Source organism: Ictalurus punctatus, chromosome 28 (assembly GCF_001660625.3).
Source record: "Ictalurus punctatus breed USDA103 chromosome 28, Coco_2.0, whole genome shotgun sequence".
Lineage (NCBI taxonomy): Eukaryota > Metazoa > Chordata > Actinopteri > Siluriformes > Ictaluridae > Ictalurus > Ictalurus punctatus.
This window is the reverse complement of record NC_030443.2, coordinates 2,941,334-2,960,050: the sequence shown is the minus strand read 5'-3', so window position 1 is coordinate 2,960,050 and position 18,717 is coordinate 2,941,334. Positions and strand designations below refer to the sequence as shown.

The 18,717-nt window shown below is 38.2% G+C and overlaps 3 protein-coding genes across 31 annotated transcripts in view; 1 reads left to right on the top strand and 2 right to left on the bottom strand.

The window, feature by feature from the left end:
• Positions 1-2,367, bottom strand: part of LOC108259935 (uncharacterized) — an 86,185-nt gene extending 83,818 nt beyond the window's left edge. For 3 of the 5 annotated variants that reach the window (XM_053676922.1, XM_053676925.1, XM_053676926.1), the window contains exon 1: positions 683-744. The gene's annotated coding sequence lies outside the window, so the exon portion shown is untranslated. Of the gene's footprint in view, positions 1-145; positions 350-682; positions 745-2,348 lie in introns of those variants that run through there. The other 2 variants (XM_053676924.1, XM_053676923.1) reach the window with 2 other exon arrangements.
• The window catches only part of LOC108261615 (uncharacterized), a 110,186-nt gene that overhangs the window by 30,804 nt on the left and 60,665 nt on the right, over positions 1-18,717 (bottom strand). For all 24 annotated transcript variants that reach the window (XM_053676910.1, XM_053676909.1, XM_053676911.1 and 21 more), the window contains one exon: positions 9,752-9,985. In XM_053676910.1, the coding sequence (XP_053532885.1) occupies positions 9,752-9,985 (234 nt within the window). The remainder of the gene's footprint in view (positions 1-9,751; positions 9,986-18,717) is intronic.
• Positions 1,858-5,176, top strand: LOC108259992 (zinc finger HIT domain-containing protein 1). Of its 2 annotated transcripts, none has more exons than XM_017459875.3 (2): positions 1,858-2,065; positions 2,407-5,176. In XM_017459875.3, exons 1-2 carry the CDS (start codon positions 2,044-2,046, stop codon positions 2,619-2,621), a joined length of 237 nt encoding a protein of 78 aa, XP_017315364.1. In that variant the 5' UTR covers positions 1,858-2,043; the 3' UTR covers positions 2,622-5,176. The 2 variants fall into 2 exon arrangements, 1 of the variants encoding a protein (XP_017315364.1); XR_008393686.1 differs by lacking the exon at positions 1,858-2,065 and adding an exon at positions 2,121-2,161.

Sequence of the window (18,717 nt, the reverse complement as noted above, 5' to 3'; positions counted from 1 at the left end):
GTATATGAGACAAAATACAATATTAAACAGTTTTTATTAACTGCTCAGGTTTTTGGCACGGATTTGCCTCTATACTCCTCCCCCGACTGCAAGTGGCAACTCTGGCCAATCAGTTACACCCAGCTGCAGCTGAGGTCGACCATACCTTTTTTGTGTCGGAACTGGGTTCGGTGGCTCGCATAACAGGACTAACCAGCAGAGCAAGCTAGTTACACAGCATCTCAAATGTTGTTTTTGTCATTCTGAAATGTCTGAGTCAAAGTCTGTCATCAAAATGATTTGGTAGAATTATCTCCCAGAACTTTCTCCCACGATTCTGTTCCCAAATATCAAGCGACCAATCACAAGATAGCATGAGGTTTCATCTGCGCACTCTGAAGCACAAGTCATTTAGTCTGTTAAATTAGAACAAAAGAGACACAGTGACTTCCACAGTTTCAACAACTTCCATTGGTATTGTTACTTTTGCACCAGTTTCCCTGGAAGTTTCGGAAACAACCACGTCTGTGTTTGTTTTTTGTTTTGCCCCCCCCCCACACACACACACACACACATTACCGGTTATACAGTCTTTGTATTAAGTTAATCCCTGAAAATGATGATAGTATATGAGACAAAATACAATATTAAACAGTTTTTATTACTTTGTACCAGAATGAAAAGAAATGATCACCGTACTTACAGTGGCCAGTTGTTCAAACTGTGCAAGAACACACACAACTTTCACTTTCATTCTGAGTCACACCTATGTCTGTGTTCTCGTTTTAACCCTCTCACTGCCAGACATCATACAGTACGTTTACATGGACAACAATAATCTGATATTAACCTGATTAAGACGATACTCTGATTAAGAAACTAGCATGTAAATAGAGATTATTGATGACCCTAATGCGACTAAAGTCATACTCGAAGTAAACACAAATGGAATTAAGACGTGTGGAGTATTCCTGTTTTAGTCGCATTATCAACATTCATTACAGACATGTGCACACCTTAATCACACTATTAACATCACGTGGGAGTTTTCGCCGCGACAGGACATGTACACACAAGACAGCGCTCAACCGTTTGACGGCAAACGAGAGCACAATTGCGTCCGAAACCACGTACTTACCTGCTACAGTATACAGTAGATGAAATACACATTTTACAGCTACTATATAGTAGGTAAGTACGTGGTTTCGGACGCAGTTGTGCTCTCGTTTGCCGTCAAACGGTTGAGCGGTGCCTTCAAGAAGTCGTCTATTTGCACGTACAGCATGACAACTAAATAACTGCACTTGAAGCTTCCATAAAATTAAAAATGAAACACCCAAAACTGCATATGGTACCTTAACGAAGACCAACTGTATATTGACACGTGAAATTCTGGAGGAACGTCGGACGGCGTGGCGTGGGGACGTAATGACGTGTGCTGTTAATCGATCTAATTCTATAACATGTAAAACAGGAACATGAAAGGAGTATTCTAAAAGCAACTCGTAAACACCTTAATCACAATATTGTCTTATTCAGAATAAGGTCAATAATTAGATTATTGTTGTCCGTGTAAACGTAGTGAGTCAGTGCATTTACAGGGACAACAATAATCCACTCTTAACCCGATTAAGATCATACTCTAATTAAGAAACTACCATGTAAACAGCAATTTTTAATTTCCTTAATCTAATTAAGGTCATAATCGAATTAAGCTCTAATCGAATAAAGACAGGTGGAGTACTCCTGTTTTAGTCGCATTATGGACGTGTATTACAGACATGTAAAGACCTTAATCACATTGTGAATGTCGTGTGAGTGTTTTCACCGCATTTTGCGACAGGACACGATCACACACGGCAGTTTTACGTTTTACGGCAAACAAGAGAGTTCGGCTGAAGATGTTGAATCCTACAAAAAAAGATTGTTTCTTTCCTTCAACTTCAGCGTTTATCCTGAGACATTAAATCAGGTTAGGGAACTATTCAGATTACAATCGCGGTGGCTTTTACGAAACGCATCTGATTTGTCCTCTTCGGGTCGCCGTAGCGAGAGTTCTGGAAAATGGCGGAAAAGAAAATAGCAGGTAGGTGTGTCGATGTTCTGTGTGTTTGTTTATTCTGCCCAGCTACTGTTTATAACATGGCTTCTATATTCGTATAAATGGTTGTTAGCTAGCTAGGTAAAGTAATCTTTAAACTGTAGCGCACCTGTTGTTGTTTTTTTTTGCTAATATTAATAATAATAATGCTAATCCGTTAGCCAGATTGTTTAGTCGGTACTATTGAACCCGGGTTTTAAACGCTAGCTGAATCATCTCACTAATTTAACAACAAAATTAAATGTTTTATCGATGTACATGACTTTACCTTTATGTTAAAGCAACAACTCCTCCTCCTGCTGTAACTGATGTTTGTGTTCCCTCAGTGCGTTCTCAGGACCCGAGCCAGCGGCGCGTGCTGGATGTAGCGACTCGGCAGCGGAGGCTCACGCGGCAGCTCGAGGCGCTCGAGAAGGACAACTTCCAGGTCGACCCGCACGCGAGCCTCCCGCCGCCGGTGAAGCGCCTGCCGCATTTCGACGAGAGTGACGAACCCGGTACAGACGCGTTCACACTGCTCCGGTTCTGCCTCTTAATATGATTATAAAAACACGTTCCCAGCGCGTGCTTCCGTTTTTACAGTTTTATGCCTTTTCGCGCGTGATCCTGACCTACAGCTCATGTTGGAGTAGGGCTGTTGCGGTTTCTTATGATAACCTAGTCTTAAAAAATATCACGGTTTTACGGTATCGTGGTAAAGGTGATTTAAAAACTCCGTATCGTACACAAAGTTTCTAGTGGAACAGAGCGTTCTGGACCAAATTCCTTCGTAAGAGTGCTTCTGATTAAAAAAAAATCAGTAATGATGTGATAATACAAACACTGATGTGTCGTCAAAACATAATAAACTTGGCTAGTTTTTGGCTCTTACTTGATCATCGAAATCAGGGGTGGGCAAACTTTTTGAATCGTGGGCCACAATGGGTTCTAAAATTTGACCGAGGGGCCGGGCCAGGAACAGACAGATGGAGTGTTTGTGTGAACTAATATAAATGACATGTAAAAGGCATTACAAAGAGTAAAGGATTTGGCCTTTAACAGGTAGCAAAGCATGAATATGCAAGGCTCATTGTACCAATTGTTTTCCAAATGCATTAATTTCAAAACACATTCAAGTCTAGTAGATATTTCTCTGTCATCATCCACTTCTGCTCTAGCAGTGTTTTTACTTGGTCGGATTTATTTTCATTCATTCTTGTCCACTGCTGAAGATCACGGGTATTAAAAGGAGATTTTTCATGGACTTCTAGAAGTTCACTCAGAGCACTTATATCTGATTTACCTCCACGGATTTCTGGCAGGACGGACCCTAGTTTTGTCATGAAATCTCGCTTGTACTCAAAACAGACTTTCTGAAAATCCTGAACTTGCTTGTGAAATGTGCTGAAGGATTTTGCCACTGTATCTTGCAACAGGTCACCACATTTCATCTCCATGATATTTAAAGCCTCGATTACTGACTCCACAGCTGTAATGAGATCACGAGTGATGTATCTTTGAAGTTTGGCTGCTCTTGAGTTCAAGTTTGACCGGAGGGAAAAGCCACACTTTAACCGGAACTGCATGTTCTCCGTTCTGTACAAGCATCTTTGGAAGATCAGTGTAAACCTTCACAGCATCTTCAAAGGTTGATGGATTCGAGGGCAACATGAAATCACCATAAAATGTACAACAAATTTTTTTCACTGTAGCCTTCTCATTTTCATTCGGGTCTAGTTCTACCTGTGCCTCAGCAGAAGAAAGCATCTGCAGTTTATCAAGGGCAATCTTAAGTTCTCCCTGTAAATTCATTTTATCCTCAGATAAATTCACCTCTCTATCAAACACAAAGTAGGCATCTGCTCCGTATAGCACTGCTGTATCCACGTGTGTTGCTACATCATGATCAAACACACTACAGTGATCCAATTTTCCTTGTGTCGAGTGATTCATGTTCAGCTGCTCGAACTTGGTGTTAACTTAGTGCAGCGTCAACCTCTCTTGTCTGAAGTTGTAACTGCAAACTCGGTGTTAATTTGAGAACTAACATGAACAAACAGGAGTACCCGATCTCCAGGCTGAAACTCGCGAGGCTGCGCTGGACGGTTGTACACTCGTTTCTGTTCCTCCTGGGTGGCTCTCATATGTTCCTGGACAATTGGGACATTGACCCTAGGTGTGTGTGGGTGTATGTGTGCAAGTATGAGTGTGAGTATGTGTGGTGCCTTTGTAATGAGGTAGCACCCCATTCAATGTTTATTCTTGCACTGTGCCCAGTGTTTTCAGAGAATACTCTGGATCCACTGAGATAGTCAACTTCACTTTTGTTTTGTTTTATTTCTATAGTGACACGTCTAAATTTGCAGTCGAAAAAAGTCTCTGATAAATTTTCAAAAACGTCTTCACATTTGCCTCTCTTTTTGTTTGTTTTAATTTACAACTAGACTATATTAGGCCACTTCTCATGACCTGAGGAGGGTGTCGGTATAGTCACCACTGGAAAAATTCATTTATATAGTCATAACCACATGCTAGATATCTGCAAAATCAGATTTATTTCTGTATGTAAATTACAATATTTCAAAGATTTTAACTGCTTATATGAAACATTGTAGTATTGACAACAAGTCATATGCATGGCTACAGGCACGAATCGATGATTTAACCTCTGATTATAAAAGCAGACTTGCCGGTCAAATACCACCTGTACGTTCTAAACGGGACCTGCTTGGAAATATAGCAGGCCTCTTTGGCTCAGTTAATTCCATAGCCAACACCTACAAGATAAACAGTCAATCTCAGTTTTCAACATGGTTGTCTAACCACTGGTTTCCAACACATCACAAATATCATGAAAGCGGTCAGATCCGAGGCACAGGCGCTTCTACTGATCCGTCATGCATTGTTCAATCAGACCCTTACCATCGAGCGTGACTTCGCCTGCAGATGATATTCATAAGATTTGTTTGCCTGTGTAAGGCACCCAGGTATGTTCTAAATTATCTTATGGAAATTTTAGATCTGTGCAGGTGGCTTGCATCAGATAAAATGAAAGACATTAATTATTCTGGATTGCTATCCACTGTCATTATGTATACTGGTGACGAATGTTCCAGATGCTTTATATATATATATATATATATATATATATATATAAAAATGTTTTATATAAAATATTTTTTATGGTATTATTTATAATAATTATTATTTATATTTATAATATTTAATGTGTATTCTTTGCTATCTGTTTTTTTGTATAATTTACCTGCTGTAACGAGGGAATTTCCCCAGTGTGGGATCAATAAATATGTTATCTTATCTTACCCAGTGGTGTGTCGTCAGTGAAATGAATTCCTTCACCTATGGAGGACTGACCTGTCCTGCCAATCACTCCTTTTTCTTGGAGGTAACAGAGGATTTTTCTATGGGTCAGATCACATTCTGGGAAGGATACCATTGGACACTGAATTTTCTTGGTTGGTTGACACATTTTACGAGTACAGTACACAAGCTGTAGTGGAAAGAATGGTTTTGCAGACGGAATATCACCTTTCCTAGGCCCAGATAGAGACAAATCTGGCCAAAAGGACTACACAAATCCTCTCCAGTTCACCTACACACTCAGAATTATATGTCTATACATGGTGGGACTGTATATTTAGGGGATGTGCACTTGGCAGTACCCTCATTTCCCTTCACACTGTTCCAGAGCTGCTGCCTCAGATGCCTCAAACACACCTTTTGGTGGACCCACAGAGCATCTGGGTATTTAGTGGAGAGCTGGCCAAAGATTCCGGGAATCTGTAGACAGATCTCCCACATGATCACTGTGTGTAGTTTTCCTCTACTAGGTATGCAAGTGTTGTCTCTCTTATGTTGTATTATTATGTTTTGGATTTGATTGGAATGTAATGTTGCATGTAATTCTTTCTTATTATCATCAATAGTAGTGTTTGAATTTGGATGTTTTCATACCTGGTTCAATAAATTGTTTATATTCTGAATTATTTTGAAATTATTGTCTCTAGTAAATTAAGGTAAGGCCTTGTTACAGCAAATCTGCGACCAGGTATGTACAGGCTAACAATTTGGCATTAAGTTAAGTGTACTTGGGAGTGTACAGGCTCAATAGGAAATATCTGTTTAGGACAACATAAAGTTGATCGACCAAGTCTAAATAAGATGAAGTCTAAACCTCTGATTACTCTAATATTCTTCTAGCTAACGTGTACATAGGAAACTATGGCATGATTATAAAAGGCTAATTCTACTCCGATATTATTGGTCTATCTTTGTAGATTTTAGTGGTCATGACTTGTGACTAGAGATAACGTTACTATAAATGTGTTACACTATCTAAGGGGACTAATAAAGTACTATTTAGGAAAGGGTAAGCATGGGACGGTCGTCTAAGTAGTATTAGTCAATTACCTCTGGCTAATGACCAAGACTGGCGAGTTTGTGACCATGAGATCTGCGCATACGACCGGCGTGGGACTCGACACGGAATCCGAATGATTTAAAATATAGAATAAATTAGAATTAATCAAGTAGAGAAGATCAAAAGTGTCAAAATATGAATAACTAAGAAATAAATACAACATCAAGGTTTTTACAATTGGAGTCAGATGTAATTTAAGAGCGAGTCAAATAGAATTGGAATGATGAATTTAAATATATTCACATCGCTACAAAAAGACAGGAACGTGTGGGAATCCTTCTACCATGTCATTTTAGCCAGACTGCCCCTGTACCTTTAACTCATACACACTTCATACACACTTTTCCCCAGTTTCAACAACTTGCATTGGTATTGAGACTTTTTCACCAGTTTCTCGGAAGTGACATTTTTTTCCTCTTGATCATATGGGATGGAAACGGTGCTTTACTCGCAACTGTTTAATGCGATATTCCACATGAGATTCTTCCACAGGAGATGAGTAGGTGAGATTCTCCGTCTGTTTTTTTTTTAACATGGTGTGATAATCTTCCATTTTCACACCACGGTATACCCTGAAACCGGTATACCACTGCAGCCCTACTTGGACCTCGTATAGGCATTTACACACCTTGTTTTCCTGACTCAGCGTGAGAGGATGTTCATGTTTCAGTTTCAACCAATTTACTACATAATTAACCTAGAGGAAATGTTATGTTTGTACAGTTGTGTTTCAGTTCCTCCTGTCTTGTACAGAGTCTTATGAACAAATTGTTTAATCTTTCACATTCCTCCTGTTTCACAGTTTACTGTACCACAAGTTATAGCTGCTAAACAGCTGCTTTTTCACACTAGATATGGATACAAATTATGACGTGTTGTTCCTTAATTAATAAAACATTGTCAGTGATGGCCAGTTGCTGTGGTATAGGAGAAATAAACACTTCCAGATGTGCTGTTATAGGAAAATAATCAACTTTGGAGTGATAATAGTAAATCCGGTCCCCATGAGGCTGCAACAGACCGCCTGTCATTAATATAGCAACACAGAGCTACAGGGTTTTATTCCTTATATATTTATTATTAAGTCATAATGCATATAATATTATTAAATCATGATATACTGCTTATTGTAATTATTCCTTATTTCATTGTATTTTATCATAAAGTCCATTACAGTGTCCACTGATCATAAACAAGATTGAAGATAGTTGTAGGAAGAAGAGAGACAGCCACAGATAAATGCGCGGTATGGAGAAAATAATAATTACTGAGCAGTATTCAGAACATTAAGTCATAATGCAGGCAGTAAGCGTTTTATATAATTTCACATCATTAAATCAAGCTTGAAACGTAATACATTTGTTTCTAAATATTTTCTTATTGCACTGCTGATTCACTAAATCTGTGTGTAGTAGAGCGCTGGTCAGAGATCCTTCAGGGTCGGGGAGATGGTTCAGGCAGGACATGTCCTTCTCTGGATTCATCATCGTGTTTTCTTTATTCTATACTCATTTACATGAAGAGAAATAAAGCAACTGTCACATCTAAAGCTTATGATTAATTTGTTGTCATTTTGATCTTTTGGTTATTATTACATTTGTGTGATAACTATCATCCTGTTTTTTTTATATTTACTCAGAGTATTATCAGGTAAGTAGTTTAAAAAAAAGTCACATACTGTCAAGTTGGTTGAACCGATCCATCCAACTGGAGACTTGTCTTTCTGAAAAAAATCAACATTCATAGTCATATTAAAATGTTATGTATTTATGTTTGTCAGTAGTTTTCAGAAAATAAAGGATTCAGATGTTTTTCCCTGGCATAATGCTCCTGATTCTCAGATTAATAGAACATATCTTAAATGAATTAATATCTTGTCATACTCACTGGATCTGTCAAAGAATTCTTTCATTTCAGTTTTTTTATCAACCTGCAAACACACACACACACAAAAGCCACAGCTACAAAGGGTTGAACTCTGAACCTAAGGTACAGAACAACGAACAAACAGAAACACCAAGCAAACCACCAACAGCAGCAGAATTTCAAGGTGATTTCTACATATTTCTAAAAGCAGTCTGTTTTTTAAAGTCACTGATGTAAATCTCTTTTTTGGGAGAATTCCACATAGCGAATGACCTCGGGAAGTTTCCAACAGAAATCCTTTTCCTGTGTTGAATGCTGTTTGTTACAGAGTCTTTAAGGTGATATGTTGATCATATTTAATAAGGTGTGGCCATGAATTAATGAATTAACCTCACATCATGTCCTAATGTGTTTTCAACCACCAGGGGGAAGTATTTTAGAAGAGCATGCTTCAACATCTGGTTAACTGTAAGGTCCTGATCTAAAGAAAAATAAATCACAGAGGGCAGAAAAACACCAAACGACCAGTCAACATAACATAATACAGTATAAGTGATTCCTGGGACTATTTTATCTATATTGCATGATTCAGGCTAATTATTGTACATTAAAAAAAAAGCCACTAGTATTTCAAGAGGCTAATAACTCAAGAGTTGCAAGAGTTTTGTTTCTTCTTCTTTTTTTAAATAATTCGTTAAATGAACTAATTAATTAATTAATTAATTGTGTGGTGGAATTACATTGTATATAAAAACTGGCTGTAATAATGTGACTTACTTGGACTTTTACTTGGTGTTCTTTCCAAAATGGCCTGTAGAATATATTATTAGAACATTTTCAGCTGTTTTTGAGAGTTAAAATGTAAAGATTACCCTATTTAATTTTGTTGCACAACATAAAAATCAGCAGAATTTTTGAAAGAAAAAGAACGAAAGAAAATCCTCACCTCAGTATAACACCAGTATATAATTTGGGTCAGTGCTTTATCGTTTTGAGAACATTGCAGTAATCCCTCATCTTCATGGAACAGACAGTTGACTGTGATCATATCGTCTCTCTTTACAGCTCCGCAGAAGTCTGGTACAACATACTCTGGATCAATCGTGTGATGAATCACCACCAGAACTGCAGGTTTGTTACCTTTTCATGGAGACGTTTGAGAATGAGTTTAATGGATTCATCATTTCTGCATCATTAAACCGGTCACTGAACATTTACTTGAACTCAGAATTCACTAGCACAGAACCTTAAGCACTGAGGTGTTACTAAATATTTTTGCATTAAAAAACATCTGGAAAATAGTCTACTGTTCAACAGAGCTATACTTGCTTGATTCCACATATATGTTCAATAACAGAACTTCATTGGAATAATAAGTGTTTTACCTGCTAGGGTATTAAGCATCTTCACTGCTGCTTCAATTCCAGCTCGTGAAACAATAGGGCAGAAAACCAGAATGAAATCACTCTCCTCCACCTTCTGCACCTTCTGCAGATCTGGTATTACTTCCTGAAGTTTCCTCTCTATGCCCACTTCATGTCCTAATGTCTTTCCAGTTATTAGAGTGGAGTGTTTGAGAACAGGTTGCTTCAACATCTTTTTAGCTGTATGGTCTTGATCTAACGGAAATAAGTTGCAGAGTGCAGAGAAACACCAAATGATTGAACTTATAATGGGAGTAACACCTTTATGATGAATGATGCATTTTGTGTCCCACCGATATTACATTTATAAATATGTGGGTAAAGTAAGGGTAAAAAAAACACAGATATCACAGATACTGTTCAAAAAACAGATGAAGTGTCTTTCTCACCGGGCTGTGTGCATGTTTCAGGTAAGTAAATTAAAACATTAATAAAACATAGAAACCCACTTTTCCTTTAACTATAAACATTAAAATGATTGAACTTATAATGGGAGTAACACCTTTATGATTCCACCGGCAAGTTGCCTTTTGTGTTGCACTGATATTACATTTTGAAACTGGAAAAATAAATACACTTTACCACTACGCTTCCATGAAGCGAATAACAACACTCTCATTAGACAGATTTTTTTTTCAGCGGGATGTTTTATGAAGCTGAAAGACCAAACTGCATTTTCTATGCCTCCTCACAAACGAGCCACTGTAAAATTTAATGCACACGTGCACAAATAATCTGCAAATAAGACTAGATGGTGTAACTGAGCGTTTCCAAAGTGCAGAAGGTGTGACTGCAGTTATTTACCATGGGTGCTATTTGGAGGAAGAATGACTGATTTTAAACACAAACACTTTATATCACTTTAAATTACAGCACCCTATGTGCCTTTAAGTGTGTGCAATACTTTACTCAAAGATTATTATGTCACCAGCAGCATTGAAGCACCTCACCAAAACAACACTGGAATGATAGTAGCACTGAGACAGCTAAAAGTAGAAAGTATGCTTCACTTTTTACACGTACAGTACACCTGACACTAATTTCATCATCAGCAGAGTACGATCATACTATACACGCTCCGGCTGATTTTTCTAACATGCATTCACACATCATACTTCTCATGCAGTATTTAGTTGGAAAAGTGATCAAGGGCCATTGATTTTCAAGGTAGTTGAGAATAAATGGAAGAGACAGAAATGAGTGCAGGTTAGAAAGTACCTGCATTTGTATAATTCTAGCCTTAACGTGGATAAGGAATTTTATATGGGTGCTAATTGTTGATTGCCTGAGCACTGTTCTTCATGCTGTTGTGAGTCTTCTTTGTTGTCGTCCTTCACACCAAAAGACCTGCTTTACTGCTCTGTACTGCCTCTTGTAGGCCAGGAGGGGTAGTGCAAGTTGTAGTAATGCGGATGCGTTGAGCGCCTGTGTACGCGTACATGTCAAATGGCATATACTTTGAAATGCTATGCGTACGACTGTGGCATACGCTAGTGTACGTGTAAAAAAAACTAAGTATACCAAAAGCTTAAGCCTGCAGCTCAAGGTTCCAACTGCAGTACCTGCCAGACAATACTCAGAAAACAATAAATCATGCCACATTCTTTATGGGGATGTTATAGGATTGGGACCGTTCTGTTATTTTTTGCAGCAGTTATTTTATGTTGTTAGTAGACATCAATGCTGCAGGGCAGGAATTATTGTGTACTGTATAAGGTTACACTCATTTGTGTTACTCTGTGTGATCATAGTGCACACTGATGTCGGTTTACTATGTCTGAGTGTGTGCAGTGATTCATTTATGTAAGAAAAACATTAATCTAGCAACCTGCTCAATAAAGAGCTAAAATGAGTTAAATATTGCAAAGGGCCTGTTTATAAACTCCTCACAACAACGTGGCTAGACTTAGCTATTTAGACACAAAAAAAAAAACCTTTAAGTCCACCACTGTTTCCCAGGTGATTCACTGGTGTCCTACTCAAATGTGTCACTCGTATTCTCCATGTGAAGCCTCCAAATGGTAACGTGATTGCAATTTTCTCCTGATTAAGCCAATTTATTTCAAAGGTTTAAAACAGTTTAGGCCAGAATGAAGGGCAAAGTTAAACACACTAGCTTTTACCATTTCTATATATGAATCAAATCCAAATGTTTCAACTGTTGCAAATTTATTTAAGAGAAGCGGTATGACGATCTCAGTTACAGTACTCGGGTACAGTAACACAATCCCAGTTTCAGTCTGACTACACTTCCACAACAATTCATCAAATCCAATACGATCTTTATTTTTTAAAGGTTTTTCCTTGGTAAATTTGGTAAATATTTATTATTAAAGCTTTAATACTTACCACCCACATGCTGTGTCGAGTGACTTTTAGTTGACTTCAGGTCCTTCTGGCTTTTAGCCGCAGAGCGTGTAGTTGTGACAGTTACATCACTTTCAACCATGTAGTCAAGTTTTCCTACTGCTCCACATTTTATTTCATAATCAGTGCCTTGTTGAAGATCTTTCAGTGTAATTTTATCCTCATGGACAGACTGAGATTTCCAGTCATCCTCTTGTTTCATTTTGTACAGTAGCTTCCTCTCCAGTGTTGCAGCACATGTAGAGCTCAGCGTTACTGTTATGCTGTTATCTGTGACACCTTCGATGTTTGGACATGCTGGCTTTGATGGAGGAGCAAAAGGGATAGCATCACTGCATCCATTTTCATACACTAGAATGCAGGAACTTGGACAATCTGATGTTGGGGGCACACTTTGTACAATAAATATTGTGGATTTACTCTTATTTGAGGTGATCAAGTTCTTAAAAGTTTGAAAGTTATTCCTCATGCACATGAGTTCTTCAGGGGTCCACATTTTTTCATGTAAATGTAGGTCAGGTGTATTTTCACTGGGATTTTTCATTGTTGAAGGGTTCAGGTAGTTCTTTTGTTTGCTCAAGAGATTATCTGAGTTCTGAAGACAGGTGAAAACAAAAGAAACCAAATTCTCCACATTCAAGTCTAGTACATATTTATCTATGTCATCATCCACTTTTGCTCCAAGGTCACCGAGATGCTCTAGCAGTGTTTTTACTTGTTTGGATTTTTTTTCCTTCACATTTATCCACTGCTGAAGATCACAGGTATTAAAAGGAGATTTTTCATGGGCTTCTAGAAGTTCACTCAGGGCATTTATATCTGATTTACCTCCACGGATTTCTGGCAGGAGGGACCCTAGTTTTGTCATGAAATCTCGCTTGTACTCAAAAGAGAATTTCTGAAAATCCTGAACTTGCTTGTGAAATGTGCTGAAGGATTTTGCCACTGTATCTTGCAACAGGTCACCACATTTCATCTCCATGATATTTAAAGCCTCGATTACTGACTCCACAGCTCTAATGAGATCACGAGTGATGTATCTTTGAAGTTTGGCTGCTCTTGAGTTCAGTTTGACCAGAGGAAAAAGCCACACTTTAACTGGAACTGCATGTTCTCCGTTCTGTCCAAGCATCTTTGGAAGATCAGTGTAAACCTTCACAGCATCTTCAAAGGTTGATGGATTCGAGGGCAACATGAAATCACCATAAAATGTACAACTAAATTTTTTCACTGTAGTCTTCTCATTTTCATTCATGTCTAACCCTACCTGTGCACCTACAGAACAAATATTCTTCAGTTTATCAAGGGCAATCTGTAGTTCTCCCTGTACATTCGTTTTATCCTCAGATAAATTCACCTCTCTATCAAACACAAAGTAGGCATCTGCTCCGTATAGCACTGCTGTAACCACGTGTGTTGCTACATCATGATCAAACACACTACAGTGATCCAATTTTCCTTGTGCCAAGTGATTCATAGTCAACTGCTCGAACCTGGTGTTAACTCTGTAGTGCAGCGTCAACCTCTCTTGTTGAAATGACTTTTTAGTGTCATTGAAATATCTGGCTGCACCATTTACTGTGACAGTTCCTCCCACAAGACTCAGTTTCAGTTCACCATCAACTTTTAGGAGCTTTGTTTTTTCCTCAATTGTGTCTGAAGTTGTAATTGTGAACTCGGTGCTACTTTGTGAAAAAACATCTTTGTTAAGCTGCAGCTGCTCTCGATCCCAAAGCGTGATTCCTGGAAAAGATCACGAATAATAATATTTATTAGAAGTATTCAATGAAGTAACTCGCTGCTTGAGTAGTCTTTTTACTAGATACTTTCTTACTTTTATTCAATTAATAATTTAAATGATAACTTTTAATTGTACAACCCCAAAAAGTTGGAACTCTGTATAAAATGTAAATAAAAACAGAATGCAGTGATTTGTAAATCTCATAAACCCAGAATGAAGTATTGATTCTGTTCATTCTTGCATATAAAGTAATATCATTGGTTCAAACCCTGAGTCAGCTGTCACTTAGGGCCACCGAATGTTCAGAAATGGCCTAGCGGACAGATACGGGTTGCCATATTGGGCTTTTTTTTTTTTTTACTTCATGGTAGGCAAGTTCTTGTTATCTAGCAAATAATCTGAATCAAATCTAATACATTTCGGCAAAATAGCAATGTGTCATTGCAGAAATTGCAGCCTATGATGTACAGAACTATTTATATTCTAAGATATATTGTGAAGCTGTTGGAGAGGGAAAGGGGGATTATGGCATGGGCAATGTCCGTACTTCAGCAATACGTTTGAAATACTTGTTCTCCATGAAAAAGCTAATAAAAACAAAGAAGCACCCCCCCCACCCCCCCCTTTCCAATAGCCAATTTTTGGTATAGTTCTTTTGTGTGGTTTGAGAGAGGTAGTTCGGCTGGAAACTTTGCTGAAAACTGCTAACCCTGTTTACTGATAATGCCTTGAACAATATCAAAAGTTACATCAAAGCAGCTAGTCTGTACGCAGGATGACTCTCAGCTGCCTATTACAGGGCTACTCTAAAAATTCACTAGATAGTAGCCTAGAAGTGAAATCTCAACGTTCATTTGAGGCTATGTTATTACTAATGTTGTCCTGCCCAACCAAAATCTATGCTCATGAGCCACTGCTGTTGAAGATGTAATGGCATCCAAAATATAACCTATTATCATCTCACATTTTCAGTTTCTGTTACTTCTTTGGAAGTTATGCCCTTTATTATAAAAACGTAACAGAATCACTTATTGTATCCTGTGCTTTATATTACAAAATGAAACATATTACATATGAAACAACATTTTACAATTAAAAATAGCTCCAAAACAGCACACACACACACACACACACACACACACACACACACACACACACACATATATATATATAATGATGTGTCACATTATCCTTTTCTCATAGCGGCCATATTTATGAGAATAACGTATTACCACTGGTGGACAATTTTTAAAAGCACCCCAGCAAAAATTATATATACAGATCTGAAGTCAACCTAGAATTAACACTTGTTTACATATATTTAATCCACAATCCAACTCTGTACACCAGTGAGAGACTGAGTGCTTTAAAGAGTACAGTACTTAACTTAAAGTACTTTTGGTTACTTTAAGTTACTGGATGGGTTAGTTAAGCAAAGTTGAAGCATGTTAAATATATATATTTAAAAAAAAAAAAAAGAAAGAAATTATCAATATTTCCAGAAGGTTCCGGTCATAAATATGGTGGCATGGTCATTCAGTGACATCACATGAAACAATCCAATATTCAATAAAACAGAGAGCTGGTTATAAAGCGTTATACCTGGTACTATTGCATCTTTTCTGCAGTCGTACAGCATTCCCAGTTGAAAGGGTCTCCCCAGAGCTGCTGTTTCTATTGCATCTTCTCCCACAGTAGCCATGTCCTAAGGTGCTGACTTTGTTTGGAGTAAAATCAACCTTTCAAAATGACAAATTTGTAAGAATTGCAGGTATGAAATAAGATAATGAAAAAAACAAAAATATGTGAAATGTGGTGTATATTTTCAGCCTGATAAATAAACATATTTAATTTTTTATTTTTTATTTTTTTTTTAGGTGAGTGCACAGGGGCGTTAGAGGAACTGTTAATCATCCGGGGCTGAGCCCATCTTCCATCAAAAAACTTTTTAAAATGTACTTCAAAATAGTCTGTCTCCATACATTCTTCCTTTTCTTTGTGGCTATCTAACACAAGACTAAGCTAATTTGGTGTCGCTATCCAAGGGGAGGCACAACTAACTTTTATATATATATATAAAGTAAAAAATTCATTATGGTTTTTCCATGAAGTCTGTTTGTTGAAATAGTCCACTGTTCACCAAAGGAGACCCGAGTGCAAAACTGCATGTGGTAATTGCAGTCCCAAGGCCATAGTAGCAACCGTAGTCCCAACAACCACAGTGTATACGATGCATGAAACAATGTGCGGCATCGATGGAATTTAAGACTAGACGGAGGTGGGAATAGCAGAGTTCCAGTTGTCTGGAATGCAGCATAAGTGTGCTCGAGAACAGAACGGCCATTGCTTTTTTCAGACAAAAAATTGGATTTATCATCCAACTTATCACTGTTTGTACGACTACCAGTCCAATAAAATATCAAACTTTTTCGCTACCTAGCTCGAGACTAGGCTAGTTTGGTGTCGCTAGCCAAGGAGAGGTACAACTCAGCAATCACTATATGGGTTTAGCTGCTACAGAGCCATGCAAAGTACATTATCTGTCCTTATGTTCTGCTCATATCATGTTCATGTAACTTGGAACTTGTATAGACATTTACACAACTTATTTTCCTGCTCAGCATTAGAGGATGTTAGTGTTTCAGTTTAAACCCCTAAATAAATAAGTAAACAGGCAATATTGCTAATGGTTTGCCACAGTGGCAGGCAACCAAACAGAACTGATTTCCGGGTAAATGAGTTAACCAATGATATTTCAGGAAACAGTCAGGCCAGTCGGGCCCACCCACTTCTGACAAAAAGAAGTTCGCCCGAGCAGAGGGTGGAGATTTATCCACGCACACGCATCTTTAAAACGAGAACACGACTTCTCCCCTTTTCGCGCATGAATGCTATTTTCATCTTGTGCTCGTAATTTACTGCGCGCGCGAACGTCAATAACACGCTCAGGTTTTTGGCACGGATTTGCTGCTATACTGCTGCAAGTGGCATCTCTGGCCAATCGGTTGTTTCTGTTATTCTGAAATGTCTGAGCCAAATTCTGTCATTGAAATGATTTGGTAGAATTACCTCCCAGAACGTTCTCCACGATTATGCTCCCAAATATCAAGCATCCACCTCCAATCACAAGATAGCATGAGGTTTCTGATAGGGTTTCATCTGCGTGCTCTGAAGCACAAGTCATTTAGTCTATTATATTAGAACAAAAGAGACATAGTGGCTTCCACAGTTTCAACAAGTTCCATTGGTATTGATACTTTTGCGCATTTCCCCTGAAGTTTCAGAAACAACCATGTCTGTGTGTGTTGCCAGTTTAGTTTTTTTGTTTTGTTTTGTTTTGTTTTTTTGTCATACAACAATTTGGGACAATTCTTTTTTATACTGCCCCCCCACACACACATTAGCGGTTATTCAGTCTTAATATTAACCTAATTCCTGAAAATATGTAATGGTATATGAGACAAAATACATTATTAAACAGTTTTTATTAACTGCTCAGGTTTTTGGCACGGATTTGCCTCTATACTCCTCCCCCGACTGCAAGTGGCAACTCTGGCCAATCAGTTACACCCAGCTGCAGCTGAGGTCGACCATACCTTTTTTGTGTCGGAACTGGGTTCGGTGGCTCGCATAACAGGACTAACCAGCAGAGCAAGCTAGTTACACAGCATCTCAAATGTTGTTTTTGTCATTCTGAAATGTCTGAGTCAAAGTCTGTCTTCGAAATGATTTGGTAGAATTATCTCCCAGAACTTTCTCCCACGATTCTGTTCCCAAATATCAAGCGACCAATCACAAGATAGCATGAGGTTTCATCTGCACACTCTGAAGCACAAGTCATTTAGTCTGTTAAATTAGAACAAAAGAGACACAGTGACTTCCACAGTTTCAAGAACTTCCATTGGTATTGTTACTTTTGCACCAGTTTCCCTGGAAGTTTCGGAAACAACCACGTCTGTGTTTGTTTTTTGTTTTGTCCCCCCCCCCCACACACACACACACACACACACACACACATTACCGGTTATGCAGTCTTTATATTAAGTTAATCCCTGAAAATGATGATAGTATATGAGACAAAATACAATATTAAACAGTTTTTATTACTTTGTACCAGAATGAAAAGAAATGATCACCGTACTTACAGTGGCCAGTTGTTCAAACTGTGCAAGAACACACACAACTTTCACTTTCATTCTGAGTCACACCTATGTCTGTGTTCTCGTTTTAACCCTCTCACTGCCAGACATCATACAGTACGTTTACATGGACAACAATAATCTGATATTAACCTGATTAAGACGATACTCTGATTAAGAAACTAGCATGTAAATAGAGATTATTGATGACCCTAATGCGACTAAAGTCATACTCGAAGTAAACACAAATGGAATTAAGACGTGTGGAGTATTCCTGTTTTAGTCGCATTATCAACATTCATTACAGACATGTGCACACCTTAATCACAGTATTAACATCACGTGGGAGTTTTTGCCACGACAGGACATGTACACACAAGACAGCGCTCAACCGTTTGACGGCAAACGAGAGCACAATTGCGTCCAAAACCACATACTTACCTGCTACAGTATACAGTAGATGAAATACACATTTTACAGCTACTATATAGTAGGTAAGTACGCGGTTTCGGACGCAGTTGTGCTCTCGTTTGCCATCAAACGGTTGAGCGGTGCCTTCAAGAAGTCGTCTATTTGCACGTACAGCATGACACCTAAATAACTGCACTTGAAGCTTCCATAAAATTAAAAATGAAACACCCAAAACTGCATATGGTACCTTAACGAAGACCAACTGTATA